The sequence below is a fragment of the Acanthochromis polyacanthus genome, chromosome 11, assembly GCF_021347895.1.
Source record: "Acanthochromis polyacanthus isolate Apoly-LR-REF ecotype Palm Island chromosome 11, KAUST_Apoly_ChrSc, whole genome shotgun sequence".
NCBI lineage: Eukaryota > Metazoa > Chordata > Actinopteri > Pomacentridae > Acanthochromis > Acanthochromis polyacanthus.
In genome coordinates, this window is record NC_067123.1 from 35,736,444 (window position 1) to 35,755,738 (window position 19,295).

Here is a 19,295-nt window from a genome sequence, read left to right on the forward strand (position 1 = left end):
ACGGATTAAGGGACTTACTGGAGGGCATGGTGTATGTGTCCTCTTCATCAACTATCTCTGCATAGTCATCAGTCTCTGTAACATTAGACACACACAGAAGCAGCGTAAACATACTTGAAACACAATAGGATATTACACACAAACACAAACACATGCACAGGACTGGTTTACCGTGTGTTCCCTGGTACACACTCAAAACTCAAAAAAGCTAGCTCAGAGTTTCAACAACTCCTGCGCAAAGCAACACCCATGTAGCTCCTCGCTCTCCTTTTCCCTCTCCCGCTCTCTCTCTCTCTCTCTCGCACACAAACACTTGGCGAAGAGCGTCAGCTGAGCATGTGTTGTGAATATCTGTCTGTGTGAGAGCAGCTGGATAGCAGGGAGTTACTGTGGTGGAGGAGGAGGAGTGGGGGGGGTAAAAGAGAAATGAAACGAAAGATGGAACAGGAACGAAAAAACAGTCGGAAAAAGAAGGAAGACAGAAATACAGAGGGAGACACACAGGGAGGAAGAGGGAGAAATATTGGGTCTAGCCGTCATGTAAGCAGATGGTAGCGTTTAGGATCAAATCTGTGTAGAATCAGACAGATAGGCAGAGAGAGAAGGGGGGCAGAGAACAGAGCCAGCAGGGGAAAAAAAAGAGAAGGGAAGATGGACTGAGTCTATCCTAACCAGATGGTGGTGTTTAAAATAAAATCAGCGTGCAGACTCAGCTGTTGGAAACAAGAGTCCAACATCTGCTGTCCTGAACGCTACCCTCACAGCTCTGCTCGGGATTTATCAGGCTCTGTGGGAACGTGTCCCTACATCTATCAGAAATCCCTTTTTAAAGCCCGCGGCTGATTTTCTCAAGAAATGTCTTTAAAGCCTGAGATGTAGGGTAACTACTGGCAAGCTGTTTGGTTATTTCAACAAGGCGAGCTAAATAATACACTGGATGGTTGGTAAATGGCATGGAAAAGTGTTTGCTGAGGGACATTTTGGGAGAGTTAGATGAGAAGATTGATGGCTTTCTCATATCGGCGAAGTATATTTGAAACTAATGTGAGAGAGGCACTTACCCTAGCTTAACAGATACACTGGAAACAAGGAAAAACAGGTGAAGCAACCTCTGTCCAAAGATCAAAAAAATTTCTTGCTAAATCTATACCAGTTTAGACCATCTCTTAGTTAAAGAAGCCGTTTCTTGTATTCTATTATTGCTGCTGTTGGGCCATCTCAGAAGACGTTGGAAAAGTTTAACTTTAATCAAACAGGCATGAGTTTTATTAAAACATCTCTATGCATGACTTATGTTTCACATGAGAGGAAAGAAAGCCTTTAATGCGCCTCTAAAAATATCTTCATATGAGCTAGAATAAAAACAACATTTCTGCTCAGTCTGCTGCTGCTTTGGCTAAAATGTGCTTTATTAGATGAACTGATCATAAAACATAGTATTTCTGCAAGAAGATGTCTTTCATCACTACAAGTTTAACTGAAAAAACACATTTTACCAACAGAGAACCTGTTTATTCCTTACATAAAGTTTTTTTTTAATCCAGCCAGGACTTGTCACCACTTCCATATGTGCAATAAAGAAAGAGTTCCAGTGCTTTTCCTATTTCCAGCCAAGTCCCAGCTTCTTCTAATTTAAATCTGCAGCTTGCTTAAACTCTATCTAATCTGTAGAATAAGAAATATTTTAGGCTGATGTGCTAGTTTTTACTGAGAGGCATTAAAAAAAAAGTTTAACTTTTAATCAAACAGGCATGAGTTTTATTAAAACATTTCTATGCATGACTTGTGTTTCACACGAGCGGAATGAAAGCCTTTAAAAAAATATCTTCATATGAGCTAGAATAAAAACAACATTTCTGCTCAGTCTGCTGCTGCTTTGGCTAAAATGTGCTTTATTAGATGAACTGATCATAAAACATAGTATTTCTGCAAGAAGATGCCTTTCATCACTACAAGTTTAACTGATAAAACACATTTTACCAACAGAGAAACTGTTTATTCCTATATAAAGCTTTTTAATCCAGCCAGGGCTTATCACCACTTCCATATGTGCAATAAAGAAACAGTTCCAGTGCTTTTCTCATTTCCAGCTTCTACTTATTTAAATCTGCAGCTTGCTTAAACTCTATCTGATCTGTAGAATCAGAAATATTTTAGGTAGATGTGTTAGTTTTTACTGAGTGAGGCATTGTTTGAATCACCGTGCACATTCAGCCCTGTGTGGTTTGGGATATGTTCTATAGAAATGACCATTTCTAAGTTTGACTAGTCTAACTCGGTCTATTTCTGCTTTTCATAGCGGGAATGTGTGTGTGTGTATGTGTGTGTGTGCATGCGTGTGTGATCCAGCTAGCCCATTATAGCCAGGAATGCACCCGCTCTTGAATCCAGCAAACCTCTCCCTACTCCACTCTGCGTGTGCACGAGCGTGTGAATGAATATATGTGAGTACACGTGTGCATGATTTTGTGTGTGTGTGTGTGTGTGTGTGTGTGTGTAGCCTGTGCATGGAGAGAGAAAGAGAGAGACTCTTGCAGAAGCTTTCTTAAAGAGAAAGACCACTTAAATTACAAATTCTGCATTTTTTTTGCGTCCTCTGTGGTTAAAAGCGGACATATTTCAAATTTAGAAGTATAAATAGACAAAGACACAAACATCTTAAAACACTAAAACAGAATGCAACTAAAAGGCTTGTTAAAGCTACTGGTGATTTTTAAAGGTCTACAAAAATCACTGCATTCTAAATCATTCTACGCTGTTACATTGCACCATGTTTACATTACAGAGCACACATATACGCAGCGCCGCGGTTAAAGAAGTAGGAATGCATGCAACTTCAGCCCACACATGCTACCCTCTCCTAGGAGGCTGCAGCGTGTTGGATAGAGCAGAAAGAACAACAGAGAGATTTTGATAAACAACAGCGTAACTTTACCATCCCCACTAAGATCTTCTGCAGGGTCCGGGAGAGCATGCAGGAAACGGGACAGCAGAGGAGGAGGAGGACGAAAAAGAGACGGCAACGAGGAAAGAGAGAGAGAGAGAGAGAGAGAGAGAGAGAGAGAGAGAAAAGCAGAAGGCAGAGCGGTGAAGAGAGGAGAGAGAAAAGAGAGGTTAGAGCATGACAAGCCTGGAAACAACATGGGCGATGCTGCAGGATCTGCGAAGCCAAACACTCAGCGAGCAGTTAGTTAAAAATCCAAAAACTTGTGGGGGGGAGAAAAGCAGAGTTAATACCTTCAATTAATACTGTGCTGACACAGTAGGTAAAATCAGTGGCAATATTCAAGGCAGCACTTTCAGTGAAGAATGTTCTGTGTCAAGCTGTAAATATCTTAGAGAGTTATTGTATATATGGGTTAGCAGATAGAGGATGCAGCCAAGTGAGTTTGAGAGGTATAATGGAAACAGTCAGCACCAGTTCAACCTGGTGACAGTTTCTCTGAAAACCTAGCATAAGGGTCAATAATTGAGGGACTTTTGAAGACCATGGGATATATCTTGTATATAGTTAAAAAAATGTTTTTATGTTCATTATGATCATTTCTTTACCAACTCCATAATTATTTTTAATGGAAACAATCACTTATTAATAAAAAATGACTGGATATGACTAAAATGTCAACTAAACAACTTTTCAAATTTAATAATAACCACCTTCTAATTACCTAAACAATAATAAAATGAGCTTATTCAAAAATTGTTTTGATTGTTTTCTTTTTAAGTTGAGATAATCATGACAGATATTTCTTTTTGCCAAAATATAAAATTTTAGATGGAAAAAAACAAATTGTATCTGTGTCTGAGAAATCACTTTCATCTAAGTTACTCATTACAAAAACACCTCTCAAGGAAGTGTGTTAATTCCAGATCACATGACCTGCTCCACATGATGATGTCATTTCCTCCTGAAGAAAAGACTGGCCAGACTCCAAGGGTTTCTGAGTTATTTAATATAAAGTAGTGTGTGAGTAAAGTTTGGAATCATGAATAACTTCCAATCTCAATTTTACTAAATTGTACATATAATATTTTAGAAGAATCTTTCTGTAAAAATGCCATGTGGTGTTTGGTTATAGGCGGTCATGTTGCTTTTAGGCCTGAAAACAGCAAAAATGTCAACTATGATACAAAAAGTCCCACAATTATATATTGACCCACAAATACTCATTAGAGCATCTTAAAACCTTCAGGAGGAACTGATAATGATGTTTCACCAAACTTTTTGTTGTTTTTAAGTCTATAATTGTAACATAACCACTGATGCTCTCTGTTCAGTGGCATTCAATACAAAATGAGAGACAAAGTTCAGTTTAAATGTAAGAAAATTAAGTTGAACGTACACAGAAACACATTGAAGCTATTTGTGTGAGCTCTACTGACACGCAGAAGCTCACAGTAAAGAAACAAAGTCTAATGTCCACCATGGTTACGCATCTCGTTTGGAGCCTCCAGCAGAAAAAGTTTGGACGGTTGTTAAAGCTTCAACAGCGAAACAGCTGCTGTCCAGATTCACAAGTTTCTCACGAGCAGTCCTGTAAGCTACTGATGGCAGCTGCCACAGATGGAGACCCAAGGTCACGTACCGGCTAACGTGTAGCTCTGCACGTATGTTTTCATTAACATGAATCATGCAATCTTTACTTGCTACAGAACAACATCATGGAGTTGGTGACGATTGACTGACTGCTTGAAAACCCTTTAACGAGGCATAAGTTTGGTTTTGGAATCTTTTCGTGGAAGACCGAACTCTCTAACCACTTGGCCACCTCGCTACGAATAAAGCCCTGCCACTTTGAATTAGCTGACACAAACCACTGAAAATAATGATCAAAAATAACCTAAAATGTGATCTCAGTAGCAAGGCATGTGCTGAACTGAGACCTGACAGGACCATTTTGTTCTGTGTGTCAGTGCAGACTACTTCCAGTCACTTCATTCTGCTGAACCAAAGTCAGGGTAAAAGAAAAATACCAAACTTCTGCCAGTGGGTAGCCTCAAAACTGAATACTTGTTCACACAAAACCATTAATAATCCATCAAAAACATACAAAAAGATCAAGTTTTACCAGAGTCTTTCTTTGCTTGTGTAAAAGTCTTTTTATGAGCAATATGCAGTGAAATATAATCTGTTATTGTGGTTAAATCATAAGTGTGCAAACAAAAAAAATAAGCAACCAGGTAGTGAGGACAAGACAGTTTAGTAGAAAAGGGCATACTTAAAAAGAAGACAGATTGTGATGCAGCAGATAAAAGTGTTGAATTCGCAAGTTTATTTCACTTTAAACCAAAAATGATGGTGATTCCAACAAAAGCTTCCAAAACTGATTCAGTGTTTTGACTCTCAGCCAAATGAGTACTATAACTCCATCAAGAGAACTAAAATATCACTGCAAAGACCCACATGCAGTTAAATGTTTTATTCACATTCCACAAGTACTGTGGGTTACTGCATCTGAGGATTTTCTTTACACCGCGTGTGTCTTTAACACGAAGTAAAGTTATCCAGTAAGCATGACTATCAAATCAGTAATTTTACTCCGCCACATCACAATTTTGTGGATATGCCCCTCTACTGACTGTCCAATAAGAGCCGAGGATACCATTGGGCGGCGAATCTGAACAGAAGACAAAGGGGAGGAGGAAACGCCGAGCCTTGGTTGGCTTAGGAGGCGCCGATGTCACTTGGTCTTCAGCCAAAGAGGCGGGCGAAGAGGACCAGAGTGTGAGAGAAAAACACAAGAGTGAATGGATGTGAGTGATAGCAGCAAGAGGAAAAGAGAAGGTGGGAGGAAGTAAACAAAAAGAAAGCAGGAACAGAGAGACCAGAGAGAGGGAGAGGCGGTCCCAACAGAGGAGAAAATGGGATGAGATGGAGAGAAAATGAGCGACAAGACAAGGAACAGATGAGGTGAAGGAAATAGAAAGACAGCTGGAGCCCAGTAAGCTGTCGGACTGTGCTCACCTTGTTCCTAAACCAGTCGATCTGTGAGTTAATGAGCGTGACTTTGTGTCTTACCTGAGACAGAGATGGCTCTTACTCCACTCCTGACTGCTTCTAACTTTTTCTCATTATTAGACAGTCTACAAAAGAGGGAGAGGAAGGAGAAAACATTACACAAGTTAAATGCATTCTAATAATACTAGACTACTAAATGAACGCCCCCTTAAAAGTGAGATCTCATAAAAGAATTAACAGGAAGCTGCTCTCCATATGTGCACACAGCTCTCTAAAGTGGGAAAAAAAAACAGCTATGACATCTGTGAACTCTTCCTTACTGTTTTTATTATGTCTCTCCCTTTGCCGTGGTCTCTGTTTCTGTGTCAGCTGAGCTCTACTATCTTTACATCACAGACCACAACAGGCGAAGGGAGAAGCGAGCAAAGAGAGCAAGAGACTGAGAGAAAGAGGAGGAGACTAGCAGAGTGTTTAAAAACCCTAAGTGGAAAATATTTGGCTCCTGAACTTATCTCCTTATTTGACCACAGGCACAGAGAGCGAGAGAGGGAGAGAGAGAGAGAGGGGAAGAAAAGAAGGAGAGGGAGATTTGAGTTGAAATAACCAAAAGTAAGCAAAACTGTTTGAAGTTAAACAAGTGACAGTGAAATGTGAATATGCTAATGTCCAGGTTAAAACAGTTCGAGTTAAACAAATACAATGAACTCCATGTTAGCTCCTGTTGTGAGCCAAAAACTCCTAAAAAGCTCATTTAGGGGAAAAAGCATGTTTGTCTTCTTCTTTATCTATAAATTCCAAATAAATCCCAAAGGAGATAACCAGGTCATTTACTGCTAATCAAATGAGAAATATGAAACTCTTAAAAAAATTTACGACTAAGCAAACATTCGGTAGATATTACTTTGTCCTTCAGATGTCATGAGTTTTACGCTGCCTGCAAACAAATTTCACATTTTTTAGGCTTAGCTGACCTGGTATGGACTGACTAAATTACTCATTATTACTAAAAACATGCAGCAAACACAGAATTAAATCAACCCTAAAATGTTCAAAACCTAAATAACATGCCTAGATAGCTAAACCACAAAAACACACACAATAAAATCAGATTGCCAGCTCAAGCTATTTTATGATTTAGAGCTGACCTGAACTCCAAAAGTCCTCTTTGTTGTTGAAAACTTAATGCTAAATATCTGTGCTCACCAGTATGCTAATGACACTGCATATATTGGATGTTGTAGCTTCTGTAGTTCTACCCTCCACGGTGCAATCACAATCTGAATCTATTAACATGAGTTCAAAAGACGCATTTAAAACAATTTTTTGTTGTATTTTGCATCACCTGCAGTTTGTTCCTTTAGCTGTTAAACCACTACAACGAGCAGAACGGGCAGATTAATGCCGTATAAACACTGACAAGATTCCCTAATAAAAAAGCCAACAGCAAGAACGTCTGTTTACTCAGTTAATATTCTACCAGCAGATTCCAGAAAGGAGCCATAACTAAATATGGTTGTTAAAGCTGATACTTCCCTGGAAGTCTCTGCTTATACATCTGATTTTAATGCTCTTCTTAAACAGAGGAATAAGTCCAACCCTTGCATTTGAAGTGGAACTCCAACATCCAGGATGAGTCGAGTAGCTCATGGATGTTTATCATTAATTCTAGCCAAAAATATAGTTGTTGGCTCAGCAGCCTGCAAAGTTTTCACTTTTACAAACTCAAGCATTGAATAGGATATTGGTTTAAACTTCAAAAGGTCATTTCAGTCTCAGATGTTTCAGACCAGCGTGACAGGACAAACGTAAACCACGTCATACAGCAAACACTGTATCTTTGTCTAATACAGCAGGAGAAATCGCTAATCTGAAGACTCACAGCTCTGATATGAGATTATTTCTACAGGTGTGTACAGTAGTTTTTAGTGCAACAATAACAAGAATGAGATAGGTACTTACTTTGGGATGGAAGGCAGTGCTCTCTCTCCCTCTAGAGGACAAAAACACACATCAGGATGGAAAAATCAAAACAATGAAATGTGATTCGCCACACTAGTGAAACGTGGCTGCATGTGCAGAGCAAACAATACTATACATTATTAGAACAGGAACTTCACAAGCAGGTACAAACACATACGCTACAGATGGTGCAACTGATACTTTGTATTCTATTGTCTTTGAAAATTTTATAGGACTTTCATAGTGCTTGTTATAAAAACAGCTCGATGCCGTTAATGTCAAAATAGGTGAATGGAACACATTATAAGTCTTTGGAGAATATTGTTTTGTTGTACTGTTTATCATTAAACTGTCTTTTGTACAGAATATTGGCATTAACGTGAGTGCTGAAGCTGTTTGGTGAAAAACTCCACATTTTCAAATAACAAAATGGTGAATTTAGACCTCTTGGGGTTTTTTTTCAGATAAAAAAAAAGACACTCATTTGCTACTACAAAGAATTGTAAACACTCTAAATGCTATACAGAGTTCAATTTGAATATTTCCTGAGGAACTGGACAGAACACAGGGAACCACAGCTTCAAACTGTACCTTTCTGAACTCTGACGATAAAGGAGTGCGTTTCCATGGAGACGAGCCGGCAGTAACCGTCAATCAAGTCAGCCAAGTTCTCCGCCATGGTGAGTGATGCCGTCGTAACTGTGAGAGGCTGCACACACACACACACACACACACACACACACACACACACACACACACACACACACACACACACACACACACACACACACACACACACACACACACACACACACACACACACACACACACACACACACACAGTGGCAGGCTTGTTACAGAGAGCCATTATCTCAAAAGACGCACACATAACAACCCCATGGAGGTTTCCAGCTGCACCTTACGTCAGACAAAACAGCTCTTTCACACACAACAGCAACAATAAAACAGAAAGATTCCACTCTTATCAGTGTGTGCGAAAATCTTCGTTTGCGAGTAAAAACCGTGACGCTGAACGTATTCAGGGAAACTATTCGTGCAGCTCTGTGTCCATGTCAGTCAAGCAAACAACAGGCTGATAAATATGGCCACATGCTGAGATGGGTAAAGTTTACGACCATTAGAAGAGAGAAGAAGAACTTCGTAAACCTTGAAATCTTGGTTGTATTTCACAGTTCGACAAATCTAAAGCCTACAGTTTGGAAAACCTTTTGCAGTAAATAACTTTGGTGGCAGCAACTCAGAGTTCCCGCTGTGTCAACAAACATAAAAAGACCTTAAGAGACACATTTTTCCACCAAAATCTGCATAAACATGCCACAGTATTACACAGCCAACTTAAACCTCTGCAGATTTGTAAGTAAAAATAATTGGAACACAACATGTTTCAATGTTTTTTCAGCACTTGTGTTTAAACTGTGTACAAGAAAAGATTCCTCAGCTGCAGCTGTTGGTATTTTTTCCGTACAACTTAGAGAAAGATAGAAATTCACTACCTGACTCTGCATCTAAAGCAGGCTGAGGAAAATTAATTAAATAATCATTTTTAGGTTACATAACAGAGGCGATGGCTGTTTTCTTTTTATGTTGTCTTTTTATCATAGATATAAAAGACATCAGATGACTAAAAGCTCATTGGCTTGTCAGTTGGAGTACCTCAGCAGCTCCGGCTACGTTCAGCTGTAGCATGCCTTTCCTGTCCTTCTCCTCCATAGCTGAGTACTGGATGGACTGGACTTGGTTAAAATTTGCAAGATGGGTGGGCTGTGAAAAGAGAGAGACACAAAGGAATTAAAGTTAAACAAGGTAACCACATTAATCCTGTTTATCAGTCATTCATTTGTTCGTGGATGACTGTATAACATTAGCTCAGTTGTCAAACCTCTCATGATCAACAGTGTATTAAACCTGGTTGTGTTTTATAGTGTGTTTGTGATAAAAACCCACCGTGGACCCCTTGTCAGTGAGGTAACTGATCCCTTCCTCTGGTCCGATAGCCAACTCTACCTGGATCACCCAGCTGGACTGTTGGAGAAGACAAAATACAAGTTAAAAGAGAAAGAGAGTGAAAGACAAAGCGTGAGGTGAAGGAACCTAAACAAACCTATACACTCCACTGGCTTCCTGTCTATTTTATAACTGTTTTAAAGATTTTATTGCGTGTTTTTAAGGTGTTAAATGGGTTGGCACCTTCTTATTTATCTGAGCTTCTAACTGTCCGTGCTCCAGTTTTAATCAGTGAAGTCGGCTCATCAGATGATCCTTAAAGTTCCCGGGTCCAGGCTCAGAAACAGAGGTGACCGAGCCTTTTCTGTAGCTGCACCCAGTCTGTGGAACTGCTTACCTGTCCAGATTAGAACCGCTTGGTCTCTTGATACCTTCAAGTGCCTCCTGAAGACACACATGTACTCTCTGGCTTTCAATTGTTAGCTGAGCGCTGACACCTGATATGTGGCATTGTTCGTCTTGCTCTGTATATTTCCTTACAGGTTATGTCTTGTTTGCTATTTTTGATCTGCAAAGCACTTTGGTCAACCTTGGTTGTTTTTTTAAAATGTGCTACATAAATAAAGTTGACTTTACTTAACATGCAAAACCTGATGCCACCAAAAGGGGTCAACCTAACACAACTAACGACCGCTTCCAGAGCACATCAAGGCGCACTGAGGCTGAACGGTGGAGTAAAGGAAAGAATGGAAGAAACCTACCCCAAGGGCACATTTGAAGCACTCCTTGTCGTAGCGGTAGATCGGTGCAAGCACCTCCAGGAACTTCAGGATGCATTGCTCATCGTTGAGGTTGGCGACCTGCTTAAAGGTCTGCTGAATCAACTTCCGAAGAGTTTTAGCCTGGAGAGGAAAAAAAAGGGAATTGGGAGAAGAAAATTACAATAAAAACCGACTGTTTAAAGATGTTTTCCAGCTGACGCAGCAGAAAATCTGTAAGTGAGAGGAGAATGTGGAGGCGGTACAGAATGGGAGTTGTGTGTGGGTGCACAGTGACTGACGCTAAAAGACACTGATCGACTAATAGTCCACTCCGGTTCCAAACAATCTGACCTCAGCGCTTCATTCACAGTTCAGATCAATATCTTAACAAAGACACATTGACACTGCCAGTTACTCAATTAAACACCAAAGAGTCGTTCATTTAAAGTATTTTACGTCTCACTGTATGTTAATATAGTGTTTAATACAGAGTGAACCGTGCTGCGGGTTGTTTTGCCTGCTGGTGTTTTAGTCACACTTTCAGACCTGATTTTATTTTTGGTCTGTTATGTCACCACAGAGTAGACGGATGGGAAAGAAAATCCATCTGGGAATATTACTCTGTCATGTACAGCTTATCAATCTAGACACAAAGGTGGACAATATACACACATATGTATACATATATACAGGCTAGTGTAGTTTAACACACATACACACTCAGTACATAGTTTGAAAAATACACTTTATACTGTGCGGACAATCCCTGCCTATAAATAGTTCCCTGTATAGATTAAGATAAAGATTAAGAGGAGATTTAGTTCCGTATTGACCAGGCTTTAAAATAAAATACACGGATTTACAGTAGTCTGGTGCAGCAAATTAAGGTCAAACTGCACAATTTAACTGAGCAGTTTAACAATCATGACCACAGAAAGTATCAGTTCATTGAGTTGTTGACTGGAAACACAACTTTGGAGAGAGGGAAATGACAAACCAATCTCAAGTGTGCTTAATGAGCACCAGAGGTCACGATCAGAAGATGTACAGCTTTTATATTGTATTCATCTACACTACAGAATCATTCATATAATGATTAAAGTCGCAGTATTTTTCTGTTTTCCTCTACCTATTTCTACCGCTATTTTCATGATGCATTTGTCAATAAAAGCTTTAACATCTTTACTACACGGTAGCATCACTGAGCCCCACTGCCAGCTGTCTACATGCGAAGCCCGAAGGAATACAGAAACCGACACACACACTCCCACATACATTGTGAATCCCCACAAGTGTGTCATTTCAGCAGATGTCATAATGCACTTAGGGTTTTTTTTTTCCACTATTCTCTACACGATTATAGAACATAGTGAGTGCTCGTCATGCTCCTGATAGGATCACTGTTTTAATTCCACACATGCACACACATATAAACACACTGGGACATTGTCAGTCTGAAGTGTCCACCCTTCCTGAGAGGAAGTACTGCGAGTGGCTATCGCTGTCCCCATCGGCATGCTGACTGTCGCCGTAGCAACAGGCTGACCAGTTATGACACTCTGCTGACCGGTCGCAGCGCTTATAAAGTGTTTTTCTTTTGCAAAAAAACAATCAATTCCTTGACGCCAGCACGGACACAGAGACGGTTGTGTGTAGTAAGACTCTTGGTTAGCTGTGCAGTGATTTGCATTAGTAGAAGCTGGGGTTGTATTTCTAGTTCAGGGTTCATTAAGCAGCTTTTACACTGCAAACACGTTATCAGAATGGCTAAGTTCAGTAAAATAATTCTATTTGTTTTCAACAGTTATGTTTACTTACTTTTTCACCCGGGCTTCGATTAGTGACAGATTTCACTTCTTTTCATGCCTGGAAAGTATAACTAATACTCATGCATTTGAAGAAACAAGAAGCTGCTTTGGTGCCACTGAAATAAGTTATCCATCACTAATCAGTGCAATGCTGAGATACACAAACACATTATAGTCCAGCTCGAATAACTTAATATACATGGAAAATATGTTAAAATGACAAAATATTTGCTTTTATTGAACTGGCTTCATTTCAAAACAAGCGGAAAAAAAACATAATTAACGTTCAATCTAGCAATAAAGAGGAGTCTCTGTATGTGTGTGTTTTACACTTTTCTTGAGAACCATTCAACTGAAATCCTCCACACTTAGTTGGTGTTTTGCTTGGTGATATAAGCAAGTAGAGTGTCAGGTGGAAAGTATTTTGGGCTAAAAGTTGTTTAATGTTTCATCACTGTATGTTTTCTATCACAACTTCAGCATCGGGAAGTTCATAACCGCTCACTGAATGCAGCTTATAGCAAGCATAAATTGTACACAAACTTACTACCAGCGGATGTAACTTATTTTGGCCATCTTTTGCAATTATCAGCTGTTTCTTTTCTCACTGCAGTTGATACGTCAAAGCAAGCAACTAATAAGTGTATTTGTAAGTGTTTTAGGTCTGCTTCTGCTCATTTTGCTTATTAAAACAACACACACACGTCACATGAAATTAATCTAGATAATGTCATATATCTGGATTGCGGTCCAGACTAACAGAGTTTAATCACTGTGGCTAAATTTTAGCGACCCTAGTCAGCTGTGTACAGTATTTGCTTTTGAGTAATAACTGTTCCTAGTTTTCCTGCGACATCAATCACTCACTCATGCTGCAAAATGCAATCAGCTATTTTTGAACATGTACACGTTCAACAGGCTAGTTAGTGGACCAGGTAATGAAAAATAACAGAATACTTCACTTATACATTAGTGTTGCTTTGTATTATTTATTATTTAAGAACTCAATACTAAATGGGGACTGAAATTGCCATAGACATGGATGTTTATGTTGTCAGATCATCGTAAATATAATACATTTTTAGGCTTGTTTTAAAGGATATCTTTTTGTATATGCAATATACTCAGTATTGCACATGCAGCAAAAACTTTCACCAAATTGTCATGAAACAATATCATAATGCTGGATTAAATAAAGCGTGACCGTATTTAAATATGTTATCTGTCTGATGAGGGACGAGGGAAACAAGCTGCTGGACTGGAGCTGTGGCTGGTTGATGAAACTTTGATCTCCAAAGCCACCAAAGGTCGGTTTTACTAAACCTGCTGCCTGTCCGGTCAATATGAATGAATAGACTCTGCTCTTTACAACAGCTCCCATCAGTCACTGTTTACTACCACAGCCATCTGCTCTGGGTTGTGCGCATGTGTGTATGTGTGTGTGTGTGTGTGTGTGTGTGTGTGTGTGTGTGTGTGTGTGTGTGTGTGTGTGTGTGTGTGTGTGTGTGTGTGTGTGTGAGTGGAGTCCATTGAGGGAGAATAATCCCATTAAATGACTACCACTCTCTTTCACCAGAGTGACCGTCAGAAACGTAAATGACAGCTGCGCTCTGTGTGCGTGCGTGTCTCTGTGTGCGTGTCTCTGTGTGTGTGTGTGTGTGTGTGTGTGTGTGTGTGTGTGTGTGTGCCACAGAACGAGCGCAGTAGAAGCTCATCATTTGCTTTGCACTACCATGACTGTTTATACTGGTTTAAACTGATAATTTACTGTAAGAAATCACACATTAGAGGCACAGCAATTAGTGACTCATTCAAGCCATTCAATGGAGATGAAGAAGCAGATACTTGTAGTCTGGAATGTGATCCATGTCAGATAAACAAACCATGATCTGTAGTAAAGAAATCTTTCCATTAGTTGCCAGCACATTCCATATTCTGTAGATCACGGTCTTATTATTCGGCATTAAATGTAGAATGTGATTATGAATCATATACCCCGGTAGAAGGTGTTGCCTTCAGTGCCTCTCGTGAAGGAAACCTTAATTTGTCCTTAGACTGTTTCTTGATTTTTCCTAATTAAACATTCTCAAGTAATGCGCATCCTTCCTCTGATGATCTGACAAGATGTAGTAATTATTTTATACTGAAGTTTAATTTAAGCATACAAAATTGCAATTTAGCTTGGGCAGACGCAAACTGAAAAAATGAATTAAATGTTTCGTCTCGCCCTATAAAAAGTGCATGAGCTGCTGTGTCTCTACTTTTGTCTGCAACAGTAATTCCACTTGTCTCTTTTAAGGTGACACTTGTGTGTTTTGTCCTCTGCTGCTGTGATAATATAAAGCTGATCACATCTGAATCCCACAAAATCGATGCAAATATGTAAAGTGCTAAAATGTTCAACAGTACTGTACGGTTTGTTGACTTTTAACGCTTTAGTTTTTGAATTAAAAGCAAATCAGTGCTACTGTAGCGCTGAATTCATAGAATCCATGTGGGTAACATTCATTCACATGACTTTCATTTTAACGTTTCAATCAGTCATTTGCAAAAGTGCAGTAGCAGCAGTTGAAGAAGCAGCTGAATGAAAAAGGAATTAATATTAAACTGTTTATACAAACGATCGTTTCAGCCATGAATCATGACGCATCGATGCCAGCTTCTAAAATGTGTGGATTTGCTGCTTTGCTTTTATTTGTGTTACACTACAGTCATCCATTTCGGAAACTCATTACCGCTTTTTCACTATTTTTGACAATCTTAGATTAAACAAGTGACTGATAGCGAAAATAAATAAGAGCTGCAGCTCAATTATACATGTAAAATACTCAAACACAGGCAAAGATAACTCATTATGGTGGCAAACAGTTTCAATATTAATTGAATTAAAGTATTTTCTCAACTAACTGAGTGGTCTACAAAATGGTGAAAATGTGTAAAAGCCTTAACATCACGTGTTTCACAGACTGCTCCAAGAAAGCAATTTGATTTTAACACATTCTAACAGTTGAGAGGCTGAAAGGAATGTTTTTCTTTTTGCTTGAACAGTAATCTGAAGTATTTTCATCAAGTAGTTCGACTCTGGAACACAGAATTTGAATGTAAACAACTAGCTCTTCTACTTATTTAGTTTTGTCCTCACATTTATCTGGTAGATCGTGTGTCATATACAATAAAATAATCTCAAAAAGCTATATGTTTGACTGCACATGTGGGTCACTGTGTGCTCAACAAAACGGGCCTCATGGGAGGGAATTTTGCTGTGCATCAAAGGAGCCAAAATGAGAGGAGAGTAAGTGAGGAGTTAAAGTAGATAGGTGGGCAGCTGACAGAGCTTGACAGACAGAGGGAGGTGGACCAGAAGGAGACGAGCATCGACACCTCCCCCTCCCTCCTCATTGTTGGAAAGAGAAAGTGGGTTTAAACATGACCTGAGGGTCGCCGAGACACACAACATGCATACACAAGCGTGCACGAACACGGTCTCTCTCCCTCTGCTGAGCATCTGTCCGCCCGCCTGCTGACATCAAGACCTTTGCGGGTCATTGAGCCTTTCTCATCCACACACACACACACTGACTGAGATCCTCCCCATAAACACGTGCCGTAAATTTATCACTGACACAGACCCTGTTCATTATGCAAGCACACCCACCAGCCTTCACATAGACGACCAAAATCTGCCCAAATACTGAGGTTCTACTCTGACAGGGATTCATTTTACTAAGCATGCAAGTTCATCTGATGATTATTGTTTAATTCAGACTTTGCTTACTGATTGATACTGCCTGATTTGCCTAACAATCTGAACTCTGCTGTAGTTAGTACTTGTCTGGATGGAACTTCTTCATTTCAACAATGAAAACAATGAATCAAGGCTAGAAAACAGAATCTGCTCTGCTTTACTGAACACACATACTCCCTTAAGTTGGGCACCATTTACACTAAATGCTAGGCTATTTGCATAAAGGGAATTACGACATCTTTATCAAGAGTGAAACTGGCAAAAAGGAGTTCTTCACTAGCTGTGTTTCCATGATGTATTTTTCGAAGAATCAGAAAACACTCACTTGAAGTGACTTTTCACTTTTCTGATAAAGAGTTAATGTGCAGAATGAGTCATCTCTCGCATGTATGTAGAGCATATAACCCCGCATAACTAATCGACTGCTTGCACTCTTTTGTTATCTTTACTTCCCAAAAGCATGAAGCATGTTCAGTGCCAGCTGACATGAAAAAATAATTACAACTTTCCACCTCTAAAAACAATTCCTCTCTAGATTTCTCTCCGTTTTTCTCTCATAGATGGCCAAAGTTGTGTTTGTTTCTTCTTCAAGGTATTGTAGAGGTTGACAAACAACAGCTTTTGCTCCAAAACTGTCAACTAAAACAAACATAATGCTCATTTTGCAGGAGAAATTTCAAAGATTTGGTTCAAATTTTCACAATTACTGAAAACTAATTAAAAACTTGGCTACTGCTCAAAACCACACTCATCACACTCACCAACACAGGTAGGTTTTTATGTTCCTTCTCTTTACTTGTCTCCATTGATCTAAACTTCACCCATTAGCTGACCATCAATTCAAATTTGGTAAATCTTGGATTGTTTCACACTTCATCTGCTTGGACAGACAACAACCGACAACACATCAAGCAACACCTTTGCTTACGTTAGCAGTCTGCATATAAAACTATACAGATTCTGTAACTGAGCAGCTCTCATGGTGCAGATGGAGTACTGTCATACCAGCTGCTGAGTGTGGAGGGAGCACTACTTACTCATCATGCAAAAAAAAAAAAAAAAAACACCAAAGTTTTGATCATAACAACTTTTTTTGGACTATTTCTTGCACAACTACTTCAGTACGAAAAGGCAAAAACTGTGTCTGCTTCAGCAACCTTAGATGTAGTACCACTTATCTCCGTGTAGGCATGAAGCTCATCATCTCACCTTGACTGAATCCAACAGGTCTTTTGAGAAAAACCGCTTCAAACCAACATCTTTCCTGAAAAGAGAAACAAGAGAGTGAGAGAGAGACACAGGAGGAAAAGATCAAAAATGTTTATCATGCTGTAATTACACTGAGGAATGTTAATTAGCGAGCTCTTTTGTCTTTATCTGATCTCAGCAGCATATTTTTCTCTCTCTTGAGATGTTACCAACAACAGCTACAGCTAGGCAGACAGACAACTAAAGACAAGAAACAGAAAGCTATGACTAAGTGCTGACGAGAGAGCGCTACTCATCTTTTCCTAAAAGATGGGGGTTAAGGACAAACAGAAAAAGTAGGAAAAGAGAGATGGAGAGAGGCAGAGAGGAGTACAAAGAGGGCGAGCACAGAGACAAAGAAAGATGTGCAGAGCTATAACAGGAAGCTACTAATGACTCATGCTCCTCTGGAGAAAAGACGAGTAGAGTGAGGAGAGAGTATGAGAACGCTGGAAGCTTATATCATATTTTCTGCCTTCTGTTTCCCCGCCACAGGTCGAATTTTAATACAGCACTTGTATAACAGCTTGATGAGTGTACACAGTGCAAAACAGGGTTGAGAGTTCAAATTAAGTTCAATCTGTAAGTTGTAAATCCAACAAAAATACACTAAATAGCCTTTCAGATGCTGTCAAAACACTGGCAAACACATGAGTATCATTTAACTTCAGGCTCATGAAAGTATAACTTCTGTGTGGCACCTCTAAAGCTGTTCTCTCTCTCTCCAAATCAAAGCTGTGTCCATCACAGGAGCAACAATAAGTACAAACAGACTCAGAGAAATTACATAACCACGTTGATCTCAGAGAACGAACCCTGACAAAGGCGCACTGATTAAACACGTAGCATCGGCTCTGAAACCACGAGCACTACAGCCATGCACTGAACGCTCCGGGGCTGACAAACAGAAAACGCAAACAAAAACCCGCCTGCTGTTTTCAGACTAGTGTGAATCTGATGAGACAATCTTTGTATATATTTGAGAGCCTGTATATAAAAACGCAAATGGCGCAAAAGTTTTGGGTTGAATTGCAGAGTCAGCAACGCTTAATTTTGTTCACTTGGTTCACCTCCAGTTAATTCTTTTAAATGAATCCCTAGTGTAAATTTGTTTGCATGCAAGAGAAAGAGTAAAGTTTCCACTAACAAAGGACTAATTAATATTTACTTGGGCTTTAGTGGGGCATGTCATTCAAATTTGTTTCTCTTTTGCCCTCATGTAGCACCACATGATAAAGCACTTCAAGGAAACGTCTGGAAAGGTTCTACTGGAAGAAGTAAAAGCTGGGGCAAAAACTTTTAAAATAAATGGATGAAATAATTTATTTGTTAAGCTGAACAAAGAGGCCTTTGGTTCTTCTGCCAACAACTTAAAATTATTGCAGATATGAGCCAACTAGAGGCAACAATACCCGGAGTGTATTGGGAAATTTTGGCTACGAATGCTCAAGAGCCCAGCAGCTCCTGATGGCCAACTGTCAACTTGCTGTCTCAAAGCCCTCACAGCACTTTCCATCTCCCTCTCACTGGTTTAAAATATGCATGACACAACATCTTTTTCCAATCACCACAGAGAGGCTGCGAGGGAGAGACAGAGACAAAACAAAGAGGAGGAACGCAGGAGGAAAAGCAGACAGAAATAGAGGATATGGAGGTGAAACAGACAGAGGAGAACTTGGAAGATGAAAAAGAGAGACAGTAATAGCGGAGGAGAGACAGCGAGCATTCTTCTCAGTTAATTGGAGAGCTCGTTAGGCCGGATGGGCAGAAAGAAAGACATCAGTGGAAGAGGGCATCTCATTAGAATCAGACTGTGTTGGAGCCAAGCCTCATTTAGACCTCAGTTTGTT

The 19,295-nt window shown here is 39.6% G+C and overlaps 1 protein-coding gene across 10 annotated transcripts in view; it reads right to left on the reverse strand.

Annotated features, from left to right (window-relative positions):
• The window catches only part of ptk2aa (protein tyrosine kinase 2aa), a 69,856-nt gene that overhangs the window by 21,692 nt on the left and 28,869 nt on the right, over window positions 1–19,295 (reverse strand). For 4 of the 10 annotated variants that reach the window (XM_051956092.1, XM_051956088.1, XM_051956086.1 and 1 more), the window contains 10 exons: window positions 17,407–17,461; window positions 10,645–10,785; window positions 9,884–9,961; window positions 9,593–9,700; window positions 8,510–8,627; window positions 7,919–7,949; window positions 6,020–6,084; window positions 5,604–5,690; window positions 2,936–2,953; window positions 19–75 (listed from right to left, as the gene is read on the reverse strand). In XM_051956092.1, the coding sequence (XP_051812052.1) occupies window positions 19–75; window positions 2,936–2,953; window positions 5,604–5,690; window positions 6,020–6,084; window positions 7,919–7,949; window positions 8,510–8,627; window positions 9,593–9,700; window positions 9,884–9,961; window positions 10,645–10,785; window positions 17,407–17,461 (758 nt within the window). Of the gene's footprint in view, window positions 1–18; window positions 76–171; window positions 1,129–2,935; window positions 2,954–5,603; window positions 5,691–6,019; window positions 6,085–7,918; window positions 7,950–8,509; window positions 8,628–9,592; window positions 9,701–9,883; window positions 9,962–10,644; window positions 10,786–17,406; window positions 17,462–19,295 lie in introns of those variants that run through there. The other 6 variants (XM_051956090.1, XM_051956087.1, XM_051956091.1 and 3 more) reach the window with 3 other exon arrangements.